Raw genomic sequence first — 23,433 nt, forward strand, 5'->3', positions numbered from 1 at the left:
CTATACCAGAACTGTCTGGTGCATTTGTGCTCCCAGATGTTTGGTAGTCATTGCTGCAGTGGCATGGAGATGTCAGCACCCATGAAGTTAGATTATATTTTTTAAATCTCTTCCTTTTTCTTGTGTCTGTGCCATTTCTGACCCCAAACTTTTTTGCGTAACTGTAGTGGGTGGAAAAGCAACTCTAATTTACTTTTTTCATGCTTGAATTTGCTCAAATCCTCCAGCAGCATAAGCTCAACAAACATAAGAATTACAGTACATTAATGAAGCACTGATCCTAGCACCCATGAACTGTATAATAAACTACAAATACTACCAGACTTCCAAACTGAGAGTTTTAAAAACTGCTAAACTATTGGACTTCAGCTGCAACACTGCCTGAATGCACATTATTTACTCATATACTCAGAATTGCTTGATTAGCTGAATGAAGTGTGTTAGATTTGGGTTGGGGGAGAAACCTACATAAAATAAAACCTGAATAAAACCTCTACTTTCTGCATTTGTATTTATTCTAATTTTAGTGTTTACTCTGCAAATAAATGCTTACTGCCCATATAAATAGCTTTTAAATGCAATTTTCTCAAAGGTCTAGGACTTTTGCACAGCACTGTATTATAATTTAAAACTGCGCTATAACAAAAAGCTCCTCAGGCAAAAAGAAAAATATAGTCACATCCATCATTTCTTCTCTAAAACATTGTTATGCATCTGCTCACCCAGTATATTCAGGTTAAATATTCATATTAAACCGGTTACTTTTGTAGGTTACTTAAAAAGATGCTAACTGTCTATGTGTCTATTCCAGCATCCAGATTCAGAATTAGAATTGAGGTCTTATGGTATTAGGGACGCTGGGGGATAAGTGTTCCCCCAGTGTTCTATCACCTATAGTGTTCCATCACCATCTGTCACCCGCTGTACCATCACCCTACACTTGTCATGTGAGGATGTGAAAGTATCAAGGAGAGCTGTGACCTGCTTGTTATTAAAGTGAAGAGTCCTGTAACCAAGTTTTAGGGGCAGTTGTCACACCTGAAAGTCTGGAACAAAGTTTAAACCAAGTGTTTTTAATATCATTTAATTGTACAGATTGTGTCCAGTTAGTTTAGATCATCACCTATGTAGGCTGCATCTCATATAGGGCTGAAATGATTAGTGGATATAATCGACAATGTTGATTATTTCAATGTGTCGACTACAAATTTTACTGTCAACCAATCGCTAATTTGTTACAGTAACACATTACATAAAGTGCTGAGGACAGAAGCGCAATGGGAGATGCATAAATGACTCACTCACACAGTTTGCACTCAACTTAGTCTGTGTCCCCGAAAGTGCCCAAACACATCAGGTTACATATTTACTTACTAAATAGAACATGGCAGAAATAATCGCTGACTAATTGAAAAAATAATCATTTTATTTGTCGACTACCTTTGCCATCAAGCTGCCGGCGCTCAGAGGGAGCAAAATTGTCCTTGTTCCCTCTGGGTGGGTAGATGGCGCTCTCTCCCCACATCACTTCTACTAGGGTAATGTCTGCAGCACAGGGCATCTGTGAGCTGATGTACCGGATCCAAGTCGCTGTGCTTTCCTCCGAGCGCGCTGGCTACTCGGCAATGATACATCGGCAGCAGCTCGAAAAGAAGCGGTGGCTGGCTTCACATGTATTGGAGGAGGCATGTGTTAGTCTTCACCCTCCTGGTGTGTTGGAGCATTACTAGTTATAGGGGGAGTCCTAATGAGTGGGTTGGGTGATTGGCCGTGTAAATTGGGGAGAAAATAGGTAAAATAAAAAAAAAATCCTTAATCTCTCTATACTCGACACTGATTGGTTTGTAGAAAGGTATGCATTGAAATTGCTATGTTGTAAGTTTACCAAATTGTCTGCACAGGTGTTCCCTTCAATTGCTCCCTAGGCACGCAGCAGAATGAGCGTAACATATAACCCTTGGATTCTTTGTATTTCTGTTAATAAATAATGGTTAATCTACAGTTACAGTAGATAAAGAAATCACCATTGTAATCTGTTGCACCTACACAGCTGTGTGATGCCAGTTCACAGCATCAATTATTTTCCATCCTTTGTTCTTTTGTATAATGTATAATTACAGCCTTCCTTAACTTCCTGCAACTGATCCAAAAGTCACATCGAGTGATATCACACCTCCCCCCTCCTCAGCTTATGTATTTGTTTAATGCATGCGATGCAGCAGCTAATGGCAGTGTCTAAGGTTAGAGCACATCCATTTTTGGACCCAGTGTTGGACACACCCTTGTCCAGATCGTACTCTTTACTCTGGCAGATGCAGGGGTTATTGTTCATTAAGCATTATGGTGTCTGAGAGTGGCCCAGGCTCTCTCTGTCTGAGGAAGCTGGAGCTATTAAAGAGAGGCACAGAGCAGGATGGGTTCTCCTCCATTAGCTTAGCATGGCTAATGATCCCGCCACATCCGTTGTTTATCTAAAACGGAGCGCTCTCGGAGGAGGCGGCAGCTATTAAAACGGCTGCGGAGATATTAAGCGTGCTGCTTTGGTGTCAGGGTGAGTGAACGTGGCTCTGGGTGAGTCATGAGTTCACTGTGTGTGTTTGTGTGTGTGTGTGTGTGTGTGTGGAGCAGTGGGGGGTCTACAGACAGCGAAAGAGATGGCTTCATCGTGCAGCACAAAGTGAGCCAGGAAGCACAAAATACTCCCAACCTGCAGAAAATAAAGGGAATAGAAATAAATAAGACGAGCATCAGCAAGTTAAGTGCAGAGAGGGCTGATAGTGCTGGAGGGAGAGTGAGGGAGATGTGCTGTGCTATAGGACGAGAGGGAATCACTCTGCTGAGAGAGACAGAACGTGAGGTGCTTCATCTCAAAACTATACACACACTGCCCGGACTGAGAGGCCCTTCACTGGGTGTAAGAGTGTGTGTGTGTGAGTGTGTGTGGGCATTTTGAGCATATGTCATAAGCCTGTCTACATAGAAATGGTTGGATATTCTGTATTTCCCATGATTAAGATGAGAAAATAATTAAGACAAGAGAATGGAATTGAGACAAATATTAAACAAAAGGTAAAAAAAGTGATTCTCACTGGCTGATGTGGTGTCCCAGATGATCGCTGTGGTGTTGCTTGGTGGTTGCTATGCTACTGATAAAGTTTGTTGTTGGTAGATGGTTGCTATGGAATTGCAAAGTGGTTGCTAGATGGCTAATATTGTGTTGCTACAGTAGCTGGGTGCAACTAGTGTTCCTGGGTTGTTGGCATGGGGCTCCAGGTGGTTGCTAAGATGTCTCAGGTGGATATTAAGTAGTTGCTATGATACACTTGAAGTTAAATAGGTGTTACGAGTGTATATGTATCATTATAGCACAGGTGGTTTTGACCCTGCAATGTGATTGGCTGGGAGGCGTTTTATGAGTGACATTATTAGCCGGTAATGCACTGTAACCGAAGCTCTCCTCTGCCCCATACAGGTAACCTAGCATCGATGCAGCGTTTACAAACCAAATACAAACCAAATGCAATGACTTTATACACCACTGGGAGCTGCTGGATTCCATAGGCACAGTGATGAAACGCCATGTCTCCAGTAGGTGGCACAGGCAAAGACACAGTTCCAAAAATAATTATTACACACATTATCAGCCACCAATGTCAGGTTAGGGGTTGTTATTATTAAAATAAATGTGTATATATTTTAAACTGAATGTAAGGTGGCTGAAAATAGGGGACCCTTGTAATTCTGCAGGTCTTGCTGCTGGGGGGCACTCCCTCTCATGTATTATTGCTTAATTGTGATATTTGAAGGTTGTCAAGAATTCTCCACGCAATCCGTCCCTATTGGAAAAAATATGTTACAATAAAACAGCTGTATAAAATCTGAAATTGAATAATCAGACTGAACAGTCTGGTGTTGAAATTATGTCAGTATCTCAGAAACTGCTGTGCTTTTCTATCAATAGGTCAACATACCGAGCATGTGTGTGTGTGTGTGTGTTTGTGTGTGTGTGTGTGTGTCTGGTTAAAGTGCTGTCCAGACTAAAGCAGATGTGCTGATAGCCATAGTGCTAGTCTTGACCATATGGCCAGCTGTACTGCTGCTTTTATTATTACTCTGTGCTCTGTCCATGTGTCCATGTGTGTGTGTGTGTGTGTGTGTGTGTGTGTCCATCTGAAGTGCCACCAGCAGCAGCTGACTGAGATTAAGTTTGGCACTCACTACCACAGTGGCCAGCAGCAGCTTCGAAAGAGGAGGAGGAAGGAGGAGGGTGGGGGGTGTGGGAAGGTGGGGGTCACTACTTGATCAGAAAGCCTGAAGTAAAGCCAAAAAACACACACAGAGTGTGCGTAAATCAACCTTTAACCCCAGCGGTTCGGAGCGGTCAGTCGGGTCAGTCTGTGACCTTCAGCTGACTCTCCTCTCTTATCCCTCTGTGTTCAGACTGAGGGTCCACGCCTGGTCTTGGCTAAAGCAGCCCCCCATCTCCTCCACCTTGTTTACTTTATTAATTAGTCTTTTAATTTGCAGCGAAGCCCTGAGAGGTTAATTAACGTCAGCATCCGAACGCTTCCACTCAGCGTGTCCATGGAGACCGCAGAGCGAGGCGGTGAAACGCTTCCTGCCACCAGCCCTAGACGGCAGTGTGTGACGTGAGTGAGTGTGATAACACTGATGTGAGAGAGAGGGAGAGTGTGTGTGTGTGTGTGTATTTATGTGCTAGTTTAAGTAAAAGTGAGAGAGAGAGAACGCTGTTCTGCTCTAATTAGCCGCTGTATAACTCAAACATTCCTCTTCAACTTTTTAAAGTCAAAAAAAGACAAAATTAGTTCAGTACATGATGTTTTGGTACATAGCTGAATGCACTTCAGAAATTTGGAATAACTTTTAATAAAACAGTTGAGCAATCCCTTGATGACTAGTTAATCACTTCATAAAGTAATTTGATCGTTACTTTATAGCTGAAAAGTGCACAAAGATTCAGAAGAAGATCACTTTTTAAACAGGTGATCAAACAGGTGAACGAATACAATACACTTTGGATATCTGGAATCACCTAATCACTAATTGATCACAATGTCATTAGGTGAGTTGATCACCACTTTTTAAATAAGTGATCAAATAGCTTAAAAATAACCGAAGATTCAAAAGTGTGAAATCAATTGATCACCACTGTTTAAGCAGATGAAGAAATGCAATGTTTTGGATATTTTTGATTAATTGATCACTGTTTTTACAATATGATCATCATGAAATGATTTGATCACCACTTTTTAAATAAGTTATCCAATAGCTAAAAATTATTTTAAATCATTTGATCATTAGGTTCAAAATACATGATCGCATATGTAAACTGTAATACTACACTTTTGATATAATTAATGCCTTTAATCACCAGATGATTACAACTCATAATAATATAAGATGTTTCAGATGTTTGGAATCACATGATTCCCTATATAAGTGATTAAATACCTGAAAGGTTGCATTACACCATCATTGACTGTTAAACCTTGACACAAATAACATTCATTAGATTAGATTAGATTAGATTAGATTAGATAGTACTTTATTGTCCATGTATTCATTCATTAATTCAAGTTTGTAAAACATGGATATTCCATTATCACTCTATACATTACACATTATCTGCAACAGTAGTAGTTTTAATTTTGTTTTCCAGAAAACTCTGATTCTAAACTTTTTGACCTGCCATGTGTTCATCTATACTTTTCTGTGTGTATGAGGGTCAGATTGTGTCTGTATACAGTCATATATTACAGCCATATGGATGAGTTATTAGCTTCCCGGAGTAGCCGTTGTGGCTGCTCTGATTCCACAGGGTCTCATTAAAGGGAATAAAGGTGGAGGGAGGAAATGAGCGAGATAGGGAGGAAGAGAGAGGCCTGCAGCTTGCAGAAGGATAGACCTGCACAAAGCTAGCGACAGATGTGCATTTTATGACTGCAGTGTAATGAAATGCATAACTTTGAAGTCTGCCTCCTTTTTTTTCCTTTTTTTGAGTGATTTTTTTGCATTAAAAATGTAAATTAAAAAAAGTCTCCCCCTCATCACGATGTCCAAAACAATTTTCTGCTTGGCTCGCCCTGAACAGAGAGCGATTGAGTATGCTGGGCTGGGTGCTAACTGATTGTGATTGCATTCCAGTAGGATCTAGGAGGGGGTGAGAGGGGTAGTAGGATTGGGAGGGGGGTATAAAGAGAGAGAGAGAGAGTGAGAGAGAGAGAGAGAGAGAAGAACCTCTGGGGAGATCATCTACCTCTCAGCATCTCTGTGTCTCTGTGGTAATGCCTTCAGTGCTGACTGTCATTAGGACCAGCATTAACAACGCTAATGCTGACTAGAGAGAGAGAGAGAGAGAGAGAGAGAGAGAGAGAGAGAGAGATGTGTACAAGGTTAGCGTGGCAGAGGCAGAGGGCAGATGCAGACAGGATGAGTGGATCAGTAGAGTAAAGGAAGCGATGCAGCAGTAGAGAAGAGAGCGAGGGCGGGAGTGGACACTGTGGCATGTGTCCAGTTCTGGTCCATCTGTTTTTGTGTGGGTCAGTAGATGCAGCTCATCATTAGCCTGCACGGAGGGGATAAGAAGGCCACACTGGTGCCAGAACCAAACACGCAACCAAACACATCTCCCTCTCACCCTCTGCCTCTCTCTCTCTCTGTCTTAGTCTCTCTCTTTTCTGACTTCACTTTTTTTCTCTATTCAGTTAAATAAATATGAAGGTTTAACAAATGACAAGAAATGACAAGACATAGGGACTAGCAACTGCAGTGTCCCATGACTTTTTCCATGTCCCACTGAACTACAATAATGCACTGGATATAGGTCTGAGGCCTCCTGCTTTTAACCTATTAAAATGCCTGGTCCTGTATTAGGTGATACATAACTCTTATTCTCTGCAGTAAAATAAGTTATTTACACTCTAAAAATCTGAGGGCTTTGAAATCTCATACAGAACACTTAAAGAAGCTACCAGTTTTCTCTCTACTCCATTTAATAATTCCAGATCAGTAACAGGAATCAACCCAAATTCTGACTGATGAACTGTTTAATTTTATGATTTTATTCATTATATTTTGACAGTTGAATATTTACTTGACTATTTTTCTATTCTTACAATTACAATTATGCTTTTCAGTAATATTCCTTATCAAACATGACTACTTTTTATGTAATGGTCACATTACTCAAGAAAAAGCTCAAGATTTAGTGGTGTAATGTCAGGCAGACAATTGACAAAAATCCTGGCCTGTTAAGGGGTAATCTGGTTGTGATTTTTGCTTCTCTCTTCTCTTTTTATATGGTTAGTGCTCATATGACAGACATAACAGTAATGATCACATGATCACATTCTGATCAGTCGATGGCCACATTGGCCAAGCTCTGTGGAAGAAGTGTCCCTGCGACGCTCTGACCGCTAGCTGTCACTCTCTATTAAATTCTGTGAGGCACTCACTCTCAGCAGACGTATCTAGAAATCTATTCTATTCTTAGCTTTGTTAAATATCCCAAAACCCCCAGGACATACCACTCTCACTCCCTTCTGCCCTGCTTCTTTCCTCTTTCCTCACAGTTCTTCAGTTTCTCTTACTTACTTCTTCTCCCTTCATCTATTGCTGCCTTTTTACTGACTCCCTCAATCCTCTGCTCTGCCCTACCCATCACTCTGTTTTTTTATCTCTCATATCTTCTCTCTCTCTTTCTCTCTCTCTCTTTCTCTCTCTCTCTCTCTCTCTCTCTCTCTCTCTCTCTCTCTCTCTCTCTGTTGTGTCCCTCCTTGGAGCTTACCCAGGATCCTTTAGGCCCGGGTGGGGAGACATTTGTTCTCGATTGCATCCTTTCCCCAGCCAGCTGCTTTAATGCAATCAGCATATTGCTGTATGGAGCTGTACAGCTGAGCCAACATGAAGGACTATTGAAGAAGAAATTGTTTGTATGTGAATTAGTGCTAATTAGCAGATTTTTTTAGGAGGGGGTGGCTCTGCAGCATCATAATTGGACATATTAGTACGTGTTTGACTTCCAGCTGGCTGCTGGAAAGCTGGCAGGGGGTGGTACAGAGGAGAAGAGCAGAAAGGGAGGAAGGAGTGCAGCTTGGAGGTAGCACAGACATAAGTATTTATCTGCTAGAACTTTTCCCTCTTGTTCTGTAGACTGAGCAGGAAGGAAGCAAGGGAGGGCTTTCGCACCGAAGCGAGACGTTCACGAAGAAATTAAAGGCAGAAAATAATGGAAAAGAAAAGAAAAAGAAGTGCATGCGTGTGTGGAAGAGAGAAGTGAGGTAAAGATAAAGAAAACGAGAGAGAGAGAGAGAGAATGGGCCATGAAAGCGAGTCTTCCGCAACATGCAGCTGGATCATCAGCAGAACCTAATGAAGGTGGAGGCCTCCCACTGGCTTTACACTGCCTGTCACACACATGGGAATGCCAATTAACTCCCCCCACCATCACCAGCTATTACAGCTAGGGCATATGCACACACACACACAAACACACACACACACACACACACACACACACACACACACACACACACACACACAAACTCAGACGAAAAGCATACACTCACTCTCTTATCCGCACAGAAAGAATAGCAAAATCAAGGAATCCTCAAATCCTGGAAAGATGTCGAGACCCTGACATTCTATAATCATTCTTCAGAGAGGCGGATCGAAGTCTCTCTTTCTTCTCTTTCTCTTTCTTCTTCTCCTCTCTTCTTCCACCATATTTTCCAACCCGCCGCACTTCTTTCCCAGATATCATGACTATTCTCTGGATGAGCTGAAGCAATAAAAGCCTGGCTGAATATAAAGGCCCATTATACAGCATGTGCGGGGCTGAGAGATAACATTTTAAAGAGAGAGAGAAAGACAGAGAGAGAGAGAAAGCTGGATCCTCCACTGACCTTATTTTGATGAAGCTGTAAAAAGTCAGTGATCACTAACCAACAGACGATGGTGTAATCCCGAGCTAGTTGTAGATTTTGCTTTTTTATTTTTTTTTTTCCTGTACATACAGTACATAGAAAGTGTGACTGGCACTTCTGAAAAGAAACCTACAGACCTGCAGAAAGAGTCAAATAAGAGAGAAAGACAGAGAAATCAGAAACCTGCAGAAAGACAGATACAAATTTGTGACTTACATATAGAGAGAGGCATTAAACATGAAAATAGATAGATATAAATAAATAACTGTAACAAACATCACTTCATTTTAATGATCATGTCATACCACTAATATAATGATAATAACAGCATAAAAAAATCTAACTGCTTCTAAAAAGGAGTGAACTTTTAATTATTATTAGGAATATTTAGACATTGAAATTGTAATGCAAAAATGTTTAAATATCCTAAATTAAAACACTGTTTTTTTAGACAGAATTGACTTTTACACTCATTCACCTCACGTTTGTGCTCAGTAAACAGAATTGGCAATATCGAGGTCAGCAAAAAAGATTGAGATTATATCCATATATTGTATGGTACATCAATAATGCAATTAGAGTGACATGCCTAATAAATAGTAAAGATAGAGAGAGTAAGGAGAGAGAGACATATATAATGAGAGATGAGAGAGAGAGATAGTAAAGATAGAAAGTAAGGAGAGAGAGAGAGGTATATACAATTAGAAAAGAGAGAGACTAAAGACATTTACAGTAAAAAAAAGATAGATAGTAAAGCTAGAGAGTAAGAAGACAGAGAGGCATATACAGTGAGAGATTAGAGATATTAAAGATAGAAAGTAAGGAGAGAGAGGCATATATACAGTGAGAAAAGAGAGAGATTAAAGATATATGATGTGAGAAGAGAGGGATATGGAAAGAGAAAGAAGAGCGATCGACCCAGAGAAAGACGTAGAAACATTTGCAGAACAAGAGAGGGAAAGACAGAGAGACACTTACAGATAGAAAGTGTAAGACTGAGAGACATTTGCAGAATGATGGTGAGAGAGAGAGAGAGAGAGAGAGAGAGAGAGTGAGAGAGAGAGACTTTTAAGGAGTCGTTACAAACGAGATGTGACTGCCCCCTCACAACATAGATAAAAGCATCTGTCCATTTCCACAGAGAGCATGGTCTAATGGCAGCGTAGCGGAGGAGCTGCACCCGAGAGAGAGAGAGCGAAAGAGAGAGAGAGAGAGAGAGGAGGGAAGATTTCCAGCTTTCTCACACTCAGATCCCATCTCTCTCTGTGAGCAGACAGAAGAAGTGGAGCAGGCCAATCATAGCATGGGGAGACGAGTGAGTGCGCGAGTGTGTGTGTGTGTGTGTGTGAGTGTTACTGATGCAGACGATTCAGTGTGTGTGTGAGAGCGTAGCCTGATGAGACAGAGCCTGCTGCCGATGCTCTGTGCCGTTCTTATGGATGGGTGAAATAAAGCCCGCTGCCTCAGCATGGAGACAGGAGACGGTAAGAGACTTTTTTCAGCTCTGATGGAAGTTTTATTGGGGTTTCTCTCTCCAGCCAGAGATCAGCGGCTTGTTAAATTCATTTATTTATTTATTTACTTTATTTATGTGCCAAATGATTTTATTTCACTCATGCCCTCAATGCATGTATTGATCGTTGTGCGCTGGGGTTAGAGATGTGAGGAACTGTTTTGGCAGACAGTATGATGATCAAGGTGAGGGTAGTTATTGGTGTGGGATTATGGGAAATGTAGTTCTTGATAAAGAGCAGCGCTTAAACAGCACCCAGTGCTCTAGGTCGCCCCTGACCAGCTTCTGTTTTGATGGACGGGTATTGATTGCAAGTGTGTAGAAGAGAGAGATGAAGGGAAAAGAAATGTGTTGAGCTAGCCTTTTTGTTGAGCTTTATTCCATAAAATGTCTGCACAAGTTTTAAAAATATTACAAATGAATGTGCCAAGTTAAAAGAAAAAAAAGTGGGTTCCTGGGACCAATGCCATAGAGGAATAATCTCTATAAAGCATAAAGGAAAGGAAACTTTATTGCCATTGTACAGCAAGACAGTGGAATTCATTAATTAACCCATTCATAGCAATAAACACACAATATATAGTACGGCTACAACTAATGATTATTTTGGTAGTCGGCTAATCTGATGATAATTTTTTCCATTAGTCGATTAGTCGATTAGTCAACGATTGTTTCTGTCATGCCCTCCACCTATAAAAACAATAGAAACAGCTGGACATGAGATTTAAAAGATAATTGAATGTCTAGATCTTTAAATGTGGAAAGTACTGATATTTAATAAGTAAATATGTAATTTGTTGTGTTTGGGCACTTGCACTTCTATCCCCAGCACGTTGTGTAATGTGGGACTGTTACAAACTAACGATTAGTCGACAATGAAATTTGTATGAAAAGAAAACTTGAAGTGTTGGGTCACCTTGTGCAAGAGCACATCACTAAAAGCATTGAGCTTTACTGGGTTAACTGGCTATTGATTACAGGGCTGTAAAATTGATACCCAGGTTCCACAAGCTGCCAATGTTGCCCAATCTTGGGCCTTTGAGCAAGGCCCTTAGCCCTCACTGCACTTTACACATGCTTTTCTGGACAAGTTAAGCGATACCCAGCTACAACTGAAAGCAAAATAAAGAATATAGAATAATATTATAGCATTTAACAAAAATATGATTCAAGTTATACAGCTCTATGCAGTTTTTCTGAGTTTAGTCCTGTCTGCTTCACAAAAGTCACATAGTGCAGCTATGACATAGAGTAGCCATGATTAAGAAGCTTTTCTCCCTATTACACATCACAATAATTCTTAAGCTGCTTAAATAAACAATTGATTCACGTGTCTTAAATAATCACTAGCATGTTTATACGAAATGCAGTTTATACGAAATATTGCGCACACATCAGCCCATATAAACACTCCCTGCTCTATTAATGCTTTAACTCATGTATTATTGTCCATAAAGCTTGGCCATAAACACTGTGTCCACTTTATCTTATACAGTATGTCCATATGATGTTTCATAGACGCATTAAGACTCATATAATTAGGAGATAAGCTGTGCCGTGGCAGGTCACTCTAATGAGACTGCGCCAGTCTTTCTCTCTCTCTCTCTCTCTCTCTCTCTCTCTCTCTCTCTCTCTCAGTCAGGTCCAATCACATGTAGTTAATCAGCAGACGGGGTTAGTTACCACTAGGTTAATGACGCACATTAATATGTTGCTAATATACCCCGGGTCATGCGGTAATTAAAAATCTCATTTTCAACTCTATGAGCTTAGAAGACGCCGGCTCTCCTTCATCTTAACTGTATATCATTTACTGTGAGGGGAAGGGTTCGGGGGGGCTGTGCTCTATCTCTTATTTGTTCTGCAATCTCTGAGGTTACTGAGATGATGCATCACTGACGACTGACTACGTGTGTGCCTGTATGTGTGTGTGTAAGTGAGTGTGTGTAAGCGAGCACACCATACCTGGGCTGTTGCATCATGTATACAGTGTTAAACAAACACCTGTGCACAGGGAGCAGACTCTCTCCTCAGGGTCAGCTGATGCAAAGTGCTGCCGCTTTTACCTCATGGTCACACATGTATGTGTGTGAGAGGTTTTGGTTGGGGGGTGGGGGATGGAGGGGTTGTAGGACTGCACATATGTCACAGTATTGGCCTTTGCAATACTGTTCTAACTGAAGGTTGTACATAATATGCAAATATGCCATCTTAAAAGCCTCCCCATGCATGATATTTATAAATGTGCATAACTTAATTTGGATATATGTAAAAAAGAACAGTGTTTTGATTGGTTGCCATGTATTAGGCATCATTAATAAAGCAGATCTGTCTGAAACACTCTTTATGATCAACTTCAGGCAGAGTAAACTGCTGTAAGCTGAATACGCATTCATGCACTATATGGAAAAAAAGGCTACGTTCACATTACAAGCCACATTCAAATCTGATAAAATATCAAATCTTAAATAAACAGATTTGGCTTGTTCACACAGCCATGAAAAAAAAAAAAATCAGATCTGAGCCACATTGAGCAAAAATCTGATTTGAGTCACTTCAGTCTGGTAATGTGAACGTAGCCACAGTATTGGGACACTTATTTATTTATTTATTTATTTATTCATATATTTACGTAAATATCTTTACTTTCCAGGGCATGACTTCTTCATGTATGCAAGGCTTTGATTGCAACAGCCACATAAGCATCAGTGAGATCAGGATATTAGATGCTGGACAGGTAAATTAAAACTAAAGTAATTTTCTTAAAGGCACAGTAACCATCAAATTAAACAGCATTCACTTATTTCAAGGGATATTGGAGCTTATAAGAGGTGTTGGCAAAGTAAATACAATTATGATATTTTTTTTGCACAATAAATTGCAAAATATAAAAATATTGCCCTCAAGTAGAAAAATATAGATTGTAAGAAAAATGTGGGATGAGCCGATTTAATAGGTGTGTTGTAAATGCAATATTCAGCAATATAATCATAAGGCTGCTGTTGGTTCTCGCAGGTCTAGTAGGAGATGAGCGTGAGCATGGTTGATGGAAAGCACACAACTGTTCTATTTGTCGCTTGCACAGAAGCATACTAGAGGATTAAGTGTGAAATATTTATGAATGGGGTGCTGCACTAAAGCTAGGTACAGACGCTTCTCTGGCTGCTTATATTCCACATATTTTTAGAGTTTTAATAAATAAGTGTAGCGCATCCCTCTAGCTCTGAGCTCTGTAGCAGCTGCAAAGTGAGTGGAGCACACTCAAAGCTTTCCTCTGCCGCTCTGTTACACCTAAACATTGCACCGCTTAAATATCCGCCTTCCAGATGCAGTGCAGCCATGACCAAACCGTTTAAAACCTGCTAGTTCAGTTCTGTAATGTCAAATCTGTGGATTATCAGCAGACCTAGCTTTTAGTAGAACAGTGCTTATAGAGAAAAATGCTCTGTGAATGAAGTAGGAGTGGGAATCACCGGGCATCTCTTGATATAACAATATTATCACAATATGTTGCCCTAGATAATGATGATAATGATGATAATGATGATATTGCGATACTCAATATATTGCAAGACAGTTCTCTACAATACTTCATGGCATCTGTGTTACTAAAAAGAATAAATACTCCTAATTAAACAAACTCCAGGAATTATGGATTTATAGGTGTCAGTGTAACTATATATATAATTCAATATATTGAATTTGACAACCAATATTCTTCACTGCAGGTTTACCATATCCATTTGGTTAAAACCACTATGTGCAGAAATGAAGCATTAACTTTATTATAAATCAAACTGGGTGGTGAGTCTAACTGTGTGTAATTTAGTCTCAGTATAAATACACCTGTACTGTAAAGACCTCAGTGTTTTTTTTTTAGAGAACACTAGTGAACAAAAAGCATCATTAAGACCAAGGAACTCACAAGACAGGTCAGAGATAAAGTTGTGGAGAAGTTTAAATCAGGGTTAGGTTATAAAAAACATATCCCAAGCTTTGAGCATCCCAAGGAGAGCTGTACAATCCATAATCAAAAAAAAAAAAAAATAGAAAATAGAATAGAACCATAATAGAAAATGTATTCTATACCTGCAAACCTAGCAAGTCATGGCCATTCACCCAAACTGACAGATCAGGCAAGGAGAGCACTGGTCAGAGAAGCCGCCAAGAGGCCCATGGTCACTCTGGAGGAGCTGCAGAAATCCACAACTCAGGTGGGAGAATCTGTATACAGGACAACTATCATAAGTCATGCTCTCCACAAATCTGGCCTTTATGGATGAGTGTCAAGAAGAAATCCATTGTTAGAAAAAAACATATAAATTACTGAGTGCAGTTGCAGCAAACATGTGGAAGAAGGTGCTCTGGTCAGATAAGACCAATGTGACGTCTTAGGAAAGTTAGAGAAGCCTATGCTTTCAGTATAAATATCCATATTTGACTCCACATACTGATAATATATAACAAACAAAACAATACGATACAATACATCACAATAGCAATATGTTGTTCTACTCTCAGAATGAAGTAGGAAATGGGAAAAGGAAACAGACAGAACAAAAAAAGAGAGAGAGTTGTGCTTAGATGCTTGTGTCCCACAAAGGAAAACAAACAGTGACAGTTTGTGATTGGAGAGGCATAGTGGTGTTGTCAGGCTGGTGTTATCTGCAGATGAGAGAGAGAGACAGAAGAGTCGTATTTCTTCACGCTTTGATCTTCAGCAGTGGAAAAGGGGGCGGGTGGCAGGGTTCAGAAGACGCGAGGGGATGTAGTACGGATGGAGGTAGAGGAATGGATGGAGAGGAAGAGAGTGTGGGGCAAGCGGGAGGAGAGATGGAGAATGGTTCTCTCAGTGTGGTTCTCACGCGGTCGCTCTTCTATCAATGATAAAAATAGAGTTTCGCTGGAGAAGACATCAAAGCAGGCCGGAATGCAATTAGCAATTCATACAGCATACACAATGCCTTCTCACCAGCAGCTGACGAGAGCGAGAGAGGAGTCAGCAGTTTTGTCAGTTGTTGGGGTGTGTGTGTGTGTGTGTGTGTGTGTTGTAGTTTAAGTGTAAGCTCAGTCTGCGTGGTCCACCGTAGTGCTGGTGGGACGGCGCATGTGTCAGCATCAAAGGCTATGTTCACACTATAGGTAAAGTGGAACAATTTCATTTTTTCAGAATGTAACATCATCAAAGCAAATGTCTTGTTTGTCTTCTTTTTTATATGATTGTATAGACCGTTAAACTCCCGGTCAAGTGTTCTGTTACTCTTTACTTGTTTAATGTAATGTATAGTTGCTGTCATGCAAAATAGTTCAGGACAAAGGGAGGAAATAAAGCACTGTGAAGGAAGTAGGAATAGGAATCACAGGGCATCTCATGATACGATATTATCACGATATGTTGCCCACGTTACCGATGATATTGTAATACTATGATTCTGCAAGACAGTTCTCTACAATACTTTATGACTTATGGATGAATTATGGATTTATTTGTGTCAGAAACACAGATTTTGACAACCAGTACTTTTCACCACAGGTTTACCATATTCATGATTAGTGCCAGCATGTGAAGAAATAAAATAGTAATTTTAGTGAGTTAAATTGGTTGTGAGTCTTAAGAAGTTTCAAAAAGATATCCACATTTGACGCCACATATTGATAATATACTGCTAACGAAAATTATACAATATGATATATTCAAAATAGCAATATTTGTGTCAAAAAAGTCAAAAATGGCGTATTTACAATAACTTCAAATTTTTCAGTTAAAGTGGGAGAATAAGATTTTGATTCATAATGAAATTCTGACAATGTAAATTCAAAACTACATTTTTTTTGCTGGATGCTGATGGTAAAATATGTTTTATGTGATGTGTTGAGTTCATGCTCCTCACCTGACGTTAATGTGCAAAAGAGTAACGCTTCACGTGACCCACTCATCTAGAGTTAAACAATCAAAATGGAGTCAGCAGTAACAGACACTTCCTTAATGATTATTATAATGTGATGTGGAGGCCGGCTGCAAATTCAGAAGCAAATTATCATAAGAGCGAAGAGGCGAGAGAGGGCAAAGATTTTAATGATGGGTCTCTGGCAACCCAATGATGGGGTCATGGCAGATACTTCACCAGAGAGGAGTGTCAGGATGAGAAATTGCATAGCTGAAAATCTCAATGATGTTGTCCATTTTTACGTGTCCTTAGCACAAATTTATTACAAATGTTGAGTTGGATTGATGTAAAATCAGGTGAATTCTGATCTGGTCCAGTTTCTGCATATCGGATATGCATCTGTTTTTTTAATACCTCATTTGAAATTAAGCTTAATTGGAAATAAAAGTTTCTTTTTAACAGTTTACACTGCCATACAGAAAATACATGTGGAACACATGATGAAGAAGATTTGTGATATTTTAACCTGGAATGTGAAGATGGAAATTCTAATTTTACACAGGGTTCTGCTAAACTCAGGCTGGATTCATTCTGGCTGAAACAATTATCTGAACAATTATTAATGAAGCTGTTGTTTTGTCCACTTTATTACATACTCTAATTACCATAGAGCAACAATTCCAAACTGGTGGGTTGGGACCAAACAGTGGGTCGCAGAGACATTTTGGGCGGGTTGTGGACAGCTTGTTAATTTTTTTTTATTTTATTTATTTATTTATTTTTATTATTTTTCTTTTTTTTATATAATATACATTATATATATATATGTATATATTTTTTTAAATAGTTAATGTTTTTTTTATATTGGGTGAAAATAGTTACTTACTAATGTATTTGAAATGCAGAGAAATGCAGAGAAGTGAAAAAAAAAATAATTTTGTGGCCTTATTTATTTTGTGCAGTTTAAATATTTAATTTTACTGTAGTAAAAAGTAAGTATGTTTAAATGGGTTTTTAAAGGCTATACATTTCAAAAATAAATTTGTTTGGTTTGTATTGTAGTGTATTGGGTCACGACTTATTGGCCATGGAAAAAAAAATGTAATGTAATGTAATGTATTGTAATGTAATGTAATGTAATGTAAAAAAAATGGGGGTGGGTCCCGGGCTCAGACCAGTTGAGAACCCCTGCTGAAGAATATTGTAAACCACCTATGTTTGTTTGGTTGAGAAAATTTAACAACTCAATGCAGTTTAAGGCAATTGTGTGACGTTTTACTTGTGAAGATTACACGCTTCAGACACCGAACATCTTCTTTCTCATCTATTACAGTTGAGTTAAATGGAAGATTACCTGTGTTCGATTTTATACTCGACTTTTTCTTTCATCCCACTTAAAAAAAAAGGGTCAGTTCACACTGCAGCATCAGTACCGACAAGAAAGCCCATTCCTGAGGTTATTCTGAGGGACACCGGCATTAACATGAAAGACCCAGCTTTCCACATCCAATGACGACTCTCCTGAGACTGTACCGAGATCACTGCAGCTCTGTATGTCACGGCCTCCTTCTCCGCAGCCTCCATCTCCAGGGTTTCGGCTCTGACCTTGAGGCTCGGCTCATGTGCTGCCTCATCGTCTCAGCGCACAGGAAGCTCCTTGTGCTCCTCCAATGAAATGCCAAGCCATATGTCAGTGGAAAAGATGGGTGCTTTTTTTTCCCTTTCTTACTTCCACTATAGGAGGATGTGGAGCACAGCGAGTGCTCTCTGAGGTAATATTTCCGTATTACTATTTAATGCAGTCTTTAACAGCCTTATTTGCCCTTGCTTTTCAAACAAACATGCTCAGGGTAGCAGTGGGACGTCAGTGTAGCTGCCAAAGAGCTTTTCTTTTTTATTTATTTATTTTATTTTGAACCGTGTGGTGTTGTGGGGTTCAGATTGGGAGTAGCATGGCATGCCTTGGTGTCTCACAACAGTTTTTCAGTACAAATGCAGCACCTGTTTCCAGAAAGTATGCATTTTGCAGCAGGAAAAATACATCAGTATCAGCAGCAACATCTAAGATGCACAGAGTTGGGAGTTTTACATGTCCTTGTTCATGAACAGCATCGGCGTTCGGAGTTAGTTTTAGTCTTGCAGCTTCACAAACAACTCTAATTGTGCTAGATAATGTTTCTGGAGATCATGAGATCCAATCCTAATGAGGTTGTACTATATGAAAGTACAACTCTGGGTTGACTGTTTGGTAGAAGCCCTCCTAAAATAGAGATTCCAACTTTTTCTCTTTCTCAGCATGACTTTTCCAAACTCAGCTGAAATAGAGATTCAAAATCATTGTCTCAGTTTAGTGCGTGTCTGTGTTTCTGTAGTATCGTGAGGGTGCTAAAAATACACCTTGCGTGACTCAAAATGCGCTAAAGGCATGTAGGAAGTCGTTCTCTTAATTAATCATGGGTGTGTTTTGGGTGTATCGTGAAATAAACCAGTGTGTAATTTGTCATCCCCTTTAAGAGGCAGGTGTGCTCTGACTTTGATGCGTTCATATCTTAACAGTGTGGAGCTTTGTGCCTCTCAGCAGAGGATACTGATCTGCATGTTCACGCTGTGAAGAAACACCAGCAGCTTATGATATTTCACTTTTTTATTCTGTTTATTGCTGAGTTAAAAGTTGGGTTTGGACTGTTGTCTAGGTTCATTTCAGTCAGTGGAGCACCTGTGCTTTTTGCCTCCATAATAACAATACGCCATAAATTTACCTGATCACACCTCACTTCCAGACCACCACACCCATCAGTATAAATTTACAGTATTTCTAAACTCCTACACTTTTTTTAATGGCAAAGTTGCAAGGCATGAAAATAGACTGTTAATGGGGTGTAATGTAGCAAAGAGCTTTGCAATGTCTCTTGCACAGGGTGTATGATAGGGCCCCTCAGATTGCTTATGCCTGTACTGATGAGAAACATACATTACAAATTTGAATTTTTTGCATCTCTACTGTAATGTACTCTTTTAATTTATTTACATACTTTTCACTGTAACTGTAACAGATTGCTGTTTTTCCTGATTCCGTAATTCATCATTTATTGTATTCCGTTATTAGTCAAGCCTAAACATGACATGTGGCATTTGGAGTGTTTCAAATAAGTATGTGGTTTGCTTTTAGTAAAGAAAGAAAGCAAGCAGAAGCCCTTGATTTTTACATTTTGAGGACACAGCTGTTTGCCCCATTTAGACAAGTTTTAAATGCATTGTTTTAAACTTTTTAAACAACAAAGCTGAAAACATTTTGCTAATAATACATATATGTGATGCAACATACCCCGGCTTCTGGTGAAATTGCAAGTTGCAAGCTGTTGCCGAGCAAGAGACACATTTGGTGCGAGACATGAACAACACAGACACACTCTCACACACACTCTCTCTTTCGCAGAGTGCTTGTAAGTGTATTAGGACATCAGCACCCGGGCCTAACTTTGGCCTGCTGATAGGGTGCAGTTCCTAAGTGAATGGATGTGGATCTCTCAGCTGTGAGGTGGGACCAGGCCTTGATGGAAGCCATTTATTCCCATTCTATTCAATAAGAGGGACCGTGTGGAATCCATAACAATATCATCAATCCACAACAACAACACGGATGTAATTTATATGGTAATACAGCGTGAGGAGTGGCCTGAGTCAGGGGGCCGAGCATAATTGACAATCAGCTGTATGTGTGTATATATGTGTGTGTGTGTATATATGTGTGTGTGTGTGTGTGTGTGTGTGTGTGCGCGCACATGTGTAAAAATGTGTGTGTATCAGAATGCTAATCTCGTCCTGAACACACATGCTTGTATCATCATGGACTGCGTGCGCTGACATCAGCTACTAGGGGAGGAAACGTTTTAATCAGCGAACATGAGACCCAGGGCAGACGCTGCAGCCTACTGTACTGAGCAGTGGTGAAGGAAGTGGAGAAATACACACATATTGCATTATTTCCAATAATTAGAGCAGTAAGCAGTTTTAATCTTATTAATAATTGTAATAATGCATTATACAGCATGAAGGAAAAGCAGCAACTATTGTTAAGCATCTACAGGTCCCCCTTAAGACGCTGAGAAAACTATTCCAGGTGACTCTACCTCATGAAGACACTGAGATTAAAGTTCCAAGAGTGTGCAGCTCTGTCCTCAAAGATAAATGTGGCACTTAGAAGAATCTAAACTATAAAACTAAAAATATTCTGGTTCGTCCACATATAAAACTACAATTAAATACAATTTAAAAAGCATAAAAAGAAGAAGAAAACACATTGAAGCAAAGGTGTACCCAAACTTTTGACTGCAACTATAGTTTGCTATAGGTTAAGAAGCGATCCTAACCAAGCGGCAATGCCTATGAATTATGTATATAAATTGTGGGAGTTTTACTAATATAATTCTCAATTGGTAGTTTCAAACATGTGCAGAGATATAAGGCAACTAACTGTTCTGGAAACCAGTCTCCTATATTTATGTGCATGTTTGCATGCAGCCATGACATTTTGACAGGCAGAGAACTACGATTTCATGGAAAAACTGCTGCAATTTATTTATTTATTTTCATTTTTAACACATTTAGACTCCTGTTAAGCTATTTTTTTATTCATTCACGTTGACTTCCTTTCACAGACCGCCACTTTTTTATAAGCTCAGTGCTCTGTTTTGCCCTTTGCAAAACAAATTCTGGCAAATCCAATCTTCCCTGCAAAAGACGGTGATGTGCATAGTAAATTAGGCCTTGTTAAACCTTAGGGTGAACATTAGCTAAATCGGCTCAAGCACTGCTGCTGCTTCCTACAGCTTGTTTACTTCTCTTATTTTTCTCCTTTGCTCCTTTTTCCCTCCTAGAATCGTATTTACTGAAAATGTAAAGACAAATATACTTACAAATATATAATATATATATAACATGTTAAAAAAACATTACAGGTTTCTTTATATGATAGAGATTTCCATGCAGCTGGTGTGCAATAGCTGTAGCTCAATGTCTGGTAGTATAATACACTGGTGTGCCAAATGTCATGGGACAGGGATTACCAGTAGTATGTTGTCCTGTGACTTTTGCCATGTCTAATGAAAACTAATGAAAGGTGTGTAATTTGGATGTGATTTCTTCCAGCCATAATCATCCCCCCACAAAACAGTGCTGTCCACTGTGGGTGGCAATGCCTTCTATGATGTATTCCCAAAGTTTGTCAGTTTATCAGTTTATAAAATATGTTTTTGAAACAAGTAATTTGATCTCTCCCCATTGATACAGACTGGAGCCTGGTCTTGTGTGACTGGGAATAACTGCCTGGAGCCATAGCAAAGATGGCTGCCAAGTGAACAGACTCTTCCTGCCAAGTGGAAGGACCTTGGCCTCCGTCACCAGCACTCCATCACTAAGCGCACGCGGATAGGCTTATAAATGTGTTCGTTCACATTTGTATCTCAGGCCCACACATTGATATGTATTTTATCAAGAACCATATTTAAAAGTGGCTCCAATCTGGTTTAAAAAGATCAGATTTAAAAATGTCCACACAGCCCTGATATTAGATTTTATCAGCATTACTTTAAAAGTCAGATTTATAAGGCACTGCCACTTTCACCAGGAGATTGCTGGTTCAAATCCTGTTCATGTAGCTTGCTATCATCTGCCAGAGCCCTGAGAGAGCACAGTTGGCTTTGCTCTCTTTCTGGGTGGGTAGATGGCGCTCTTTCCGCTCATCACTCCAAAGGGTGATGTCCATCAGCACAAAGCATCTGTGAGCTGATGTATCAGAACCGAGTCGCTGTACCTTCCTCCATTGCGCTGTTATGCTACTCGGTAATGCAACATCAGCAGCAGTTCAAATAGAGTTGGTGGCTGACTTTACATGTATCAGAGGAGGCATGTGCTAGTCTTCACCCAAAAAATGGGATAAAAAAAGTCAGATTTACGTCACAATATCCTGGTTATGTGAATGTAGCCTCAGATCCTCTTGATGTAAAACAAAGAATTTAATTGTTTTCAAATTCCTTTTTTTCCAAAGAAACAAACACAAATCTCACATTTTTGACAGCCTTTTTGCTTATAGGCTATATCCCTGTCCATGTTCCTCCAAATTAAAGTTTACAATAGTTTTAAATTCAGAATCTGTTGTGAATCTGAAACTCACAAGTTAAATTTTATATATGTAAAAGTAATAGCACATACTATTAGTAGCATTACTGGCAATATATTGAATGTTTTTTTGTTTTGTTTTGTTTTTTACGCAGAAATAATATACACATTGTATTGTAGTGCATAATTCAGTGCATACCTCTTTTTCCAGTTAGTTCTGAACCTTTTAATCCTTCTATCCTTACAGAATCTCAGTTTGCCGTTCCAGTTTTGCAGTTTTGGCATGGTCGAAACGTTTCATTAAAAAGACAAAATGGCCTTCTCCGTAATGCCTTGATGTGTGTTCATCTCCTGAGATCTGAAGCTATATTTGGCCACCCAGTTACAAGAACGTGGAATTATGTGGCCGCTTCTCCTTGACCTGAGTGCTCCTGTTGCACCAGGCTTTGCCCAGATGTAATTTTCTATAGAAGTAATAGAAAGGATCTGAGGGGCTGTGCTGGTCTTAAGGGATCGAGTTGGGAATTTGTGCCAAATCTCTGTTTGTTATTGCTCTGATGGTGTATTGTACTGTCCTTGATTCGAGAGAATGCTTGCTTAGATACGCACTGTATCTGTCTGTGTTAAGAACGTCTAAGTCTGTTGACAGCGTCATACTCCCTCGGGGGTTTGTGTGAAGAGAATGTCTAGAATTCACAGCTTCTAGCACTAATTTAAGAGGAAACAATACAAAGGAGATAAAACATTTATATGACTTATTATTGCTGCGGAATGTGTATGCAAAACAGTCAGTGGGAAATAATACCATGCTATTATTAAGTCAGCGCTCCACCATGTCAGGGTATTATTAATGCAATCTGTGCATCAATGATTGGAGTAAAATCAATTGTATAAAGTGGATATAATTAATATTTGTGCATAAGATGTTATGAAAATATGTGAAAAAGGGAATTTTCTTTATATGAAACAG

At 39.5% G+C, this 23,433-nt stretch overlaps 1 protein-coding gene across 9 annotated transcripts in view; it reads left to right on the forward strand.

Moving 5' to 3' along the window:
* tenm2a (teneurin transmembrane protein 2a) overlaps positions 1-23,433 on the forward strand; it is a 433,542-nt gene that overhangs the window by 249,689 nt on the left and 160,420 nt on the right. The window contains exon 1 of one of the 9 annotated variants that reach the window (XM_049484484.1): positions 10,238-10,429. The exons of the other annotated variants lie outside the window; for them this stretch is intronic. Coding sequence (XP_049340441.1) covers positions 10,414-10,429 — 16 coding nt within the window. The 5' untranslated portion in view covers positions 10,238-10,413. Of the gene's footprint in view, positions 1-10,237; positions 10,430-23,433 lie in introns of those variants that run through there. 9 annotated transcript variants of the gene reach the window in all.

The sequence above is a fragment of the Astyanax mexicanus genome, chromosome 10 (genome assembly GCF_023375975.1).
Source record: "Astyanax mexicanus isolate ESR-SI-001 chromosome 10, AstMex3_surface, whole genome shotgun sequence".
Lineage (NCBI taxonomy): Eukaryota > Metazoa > Chordata > Actinopteri > Characiformes > Acestrorhamphidae > Astyanax > Astyanax mexicanus.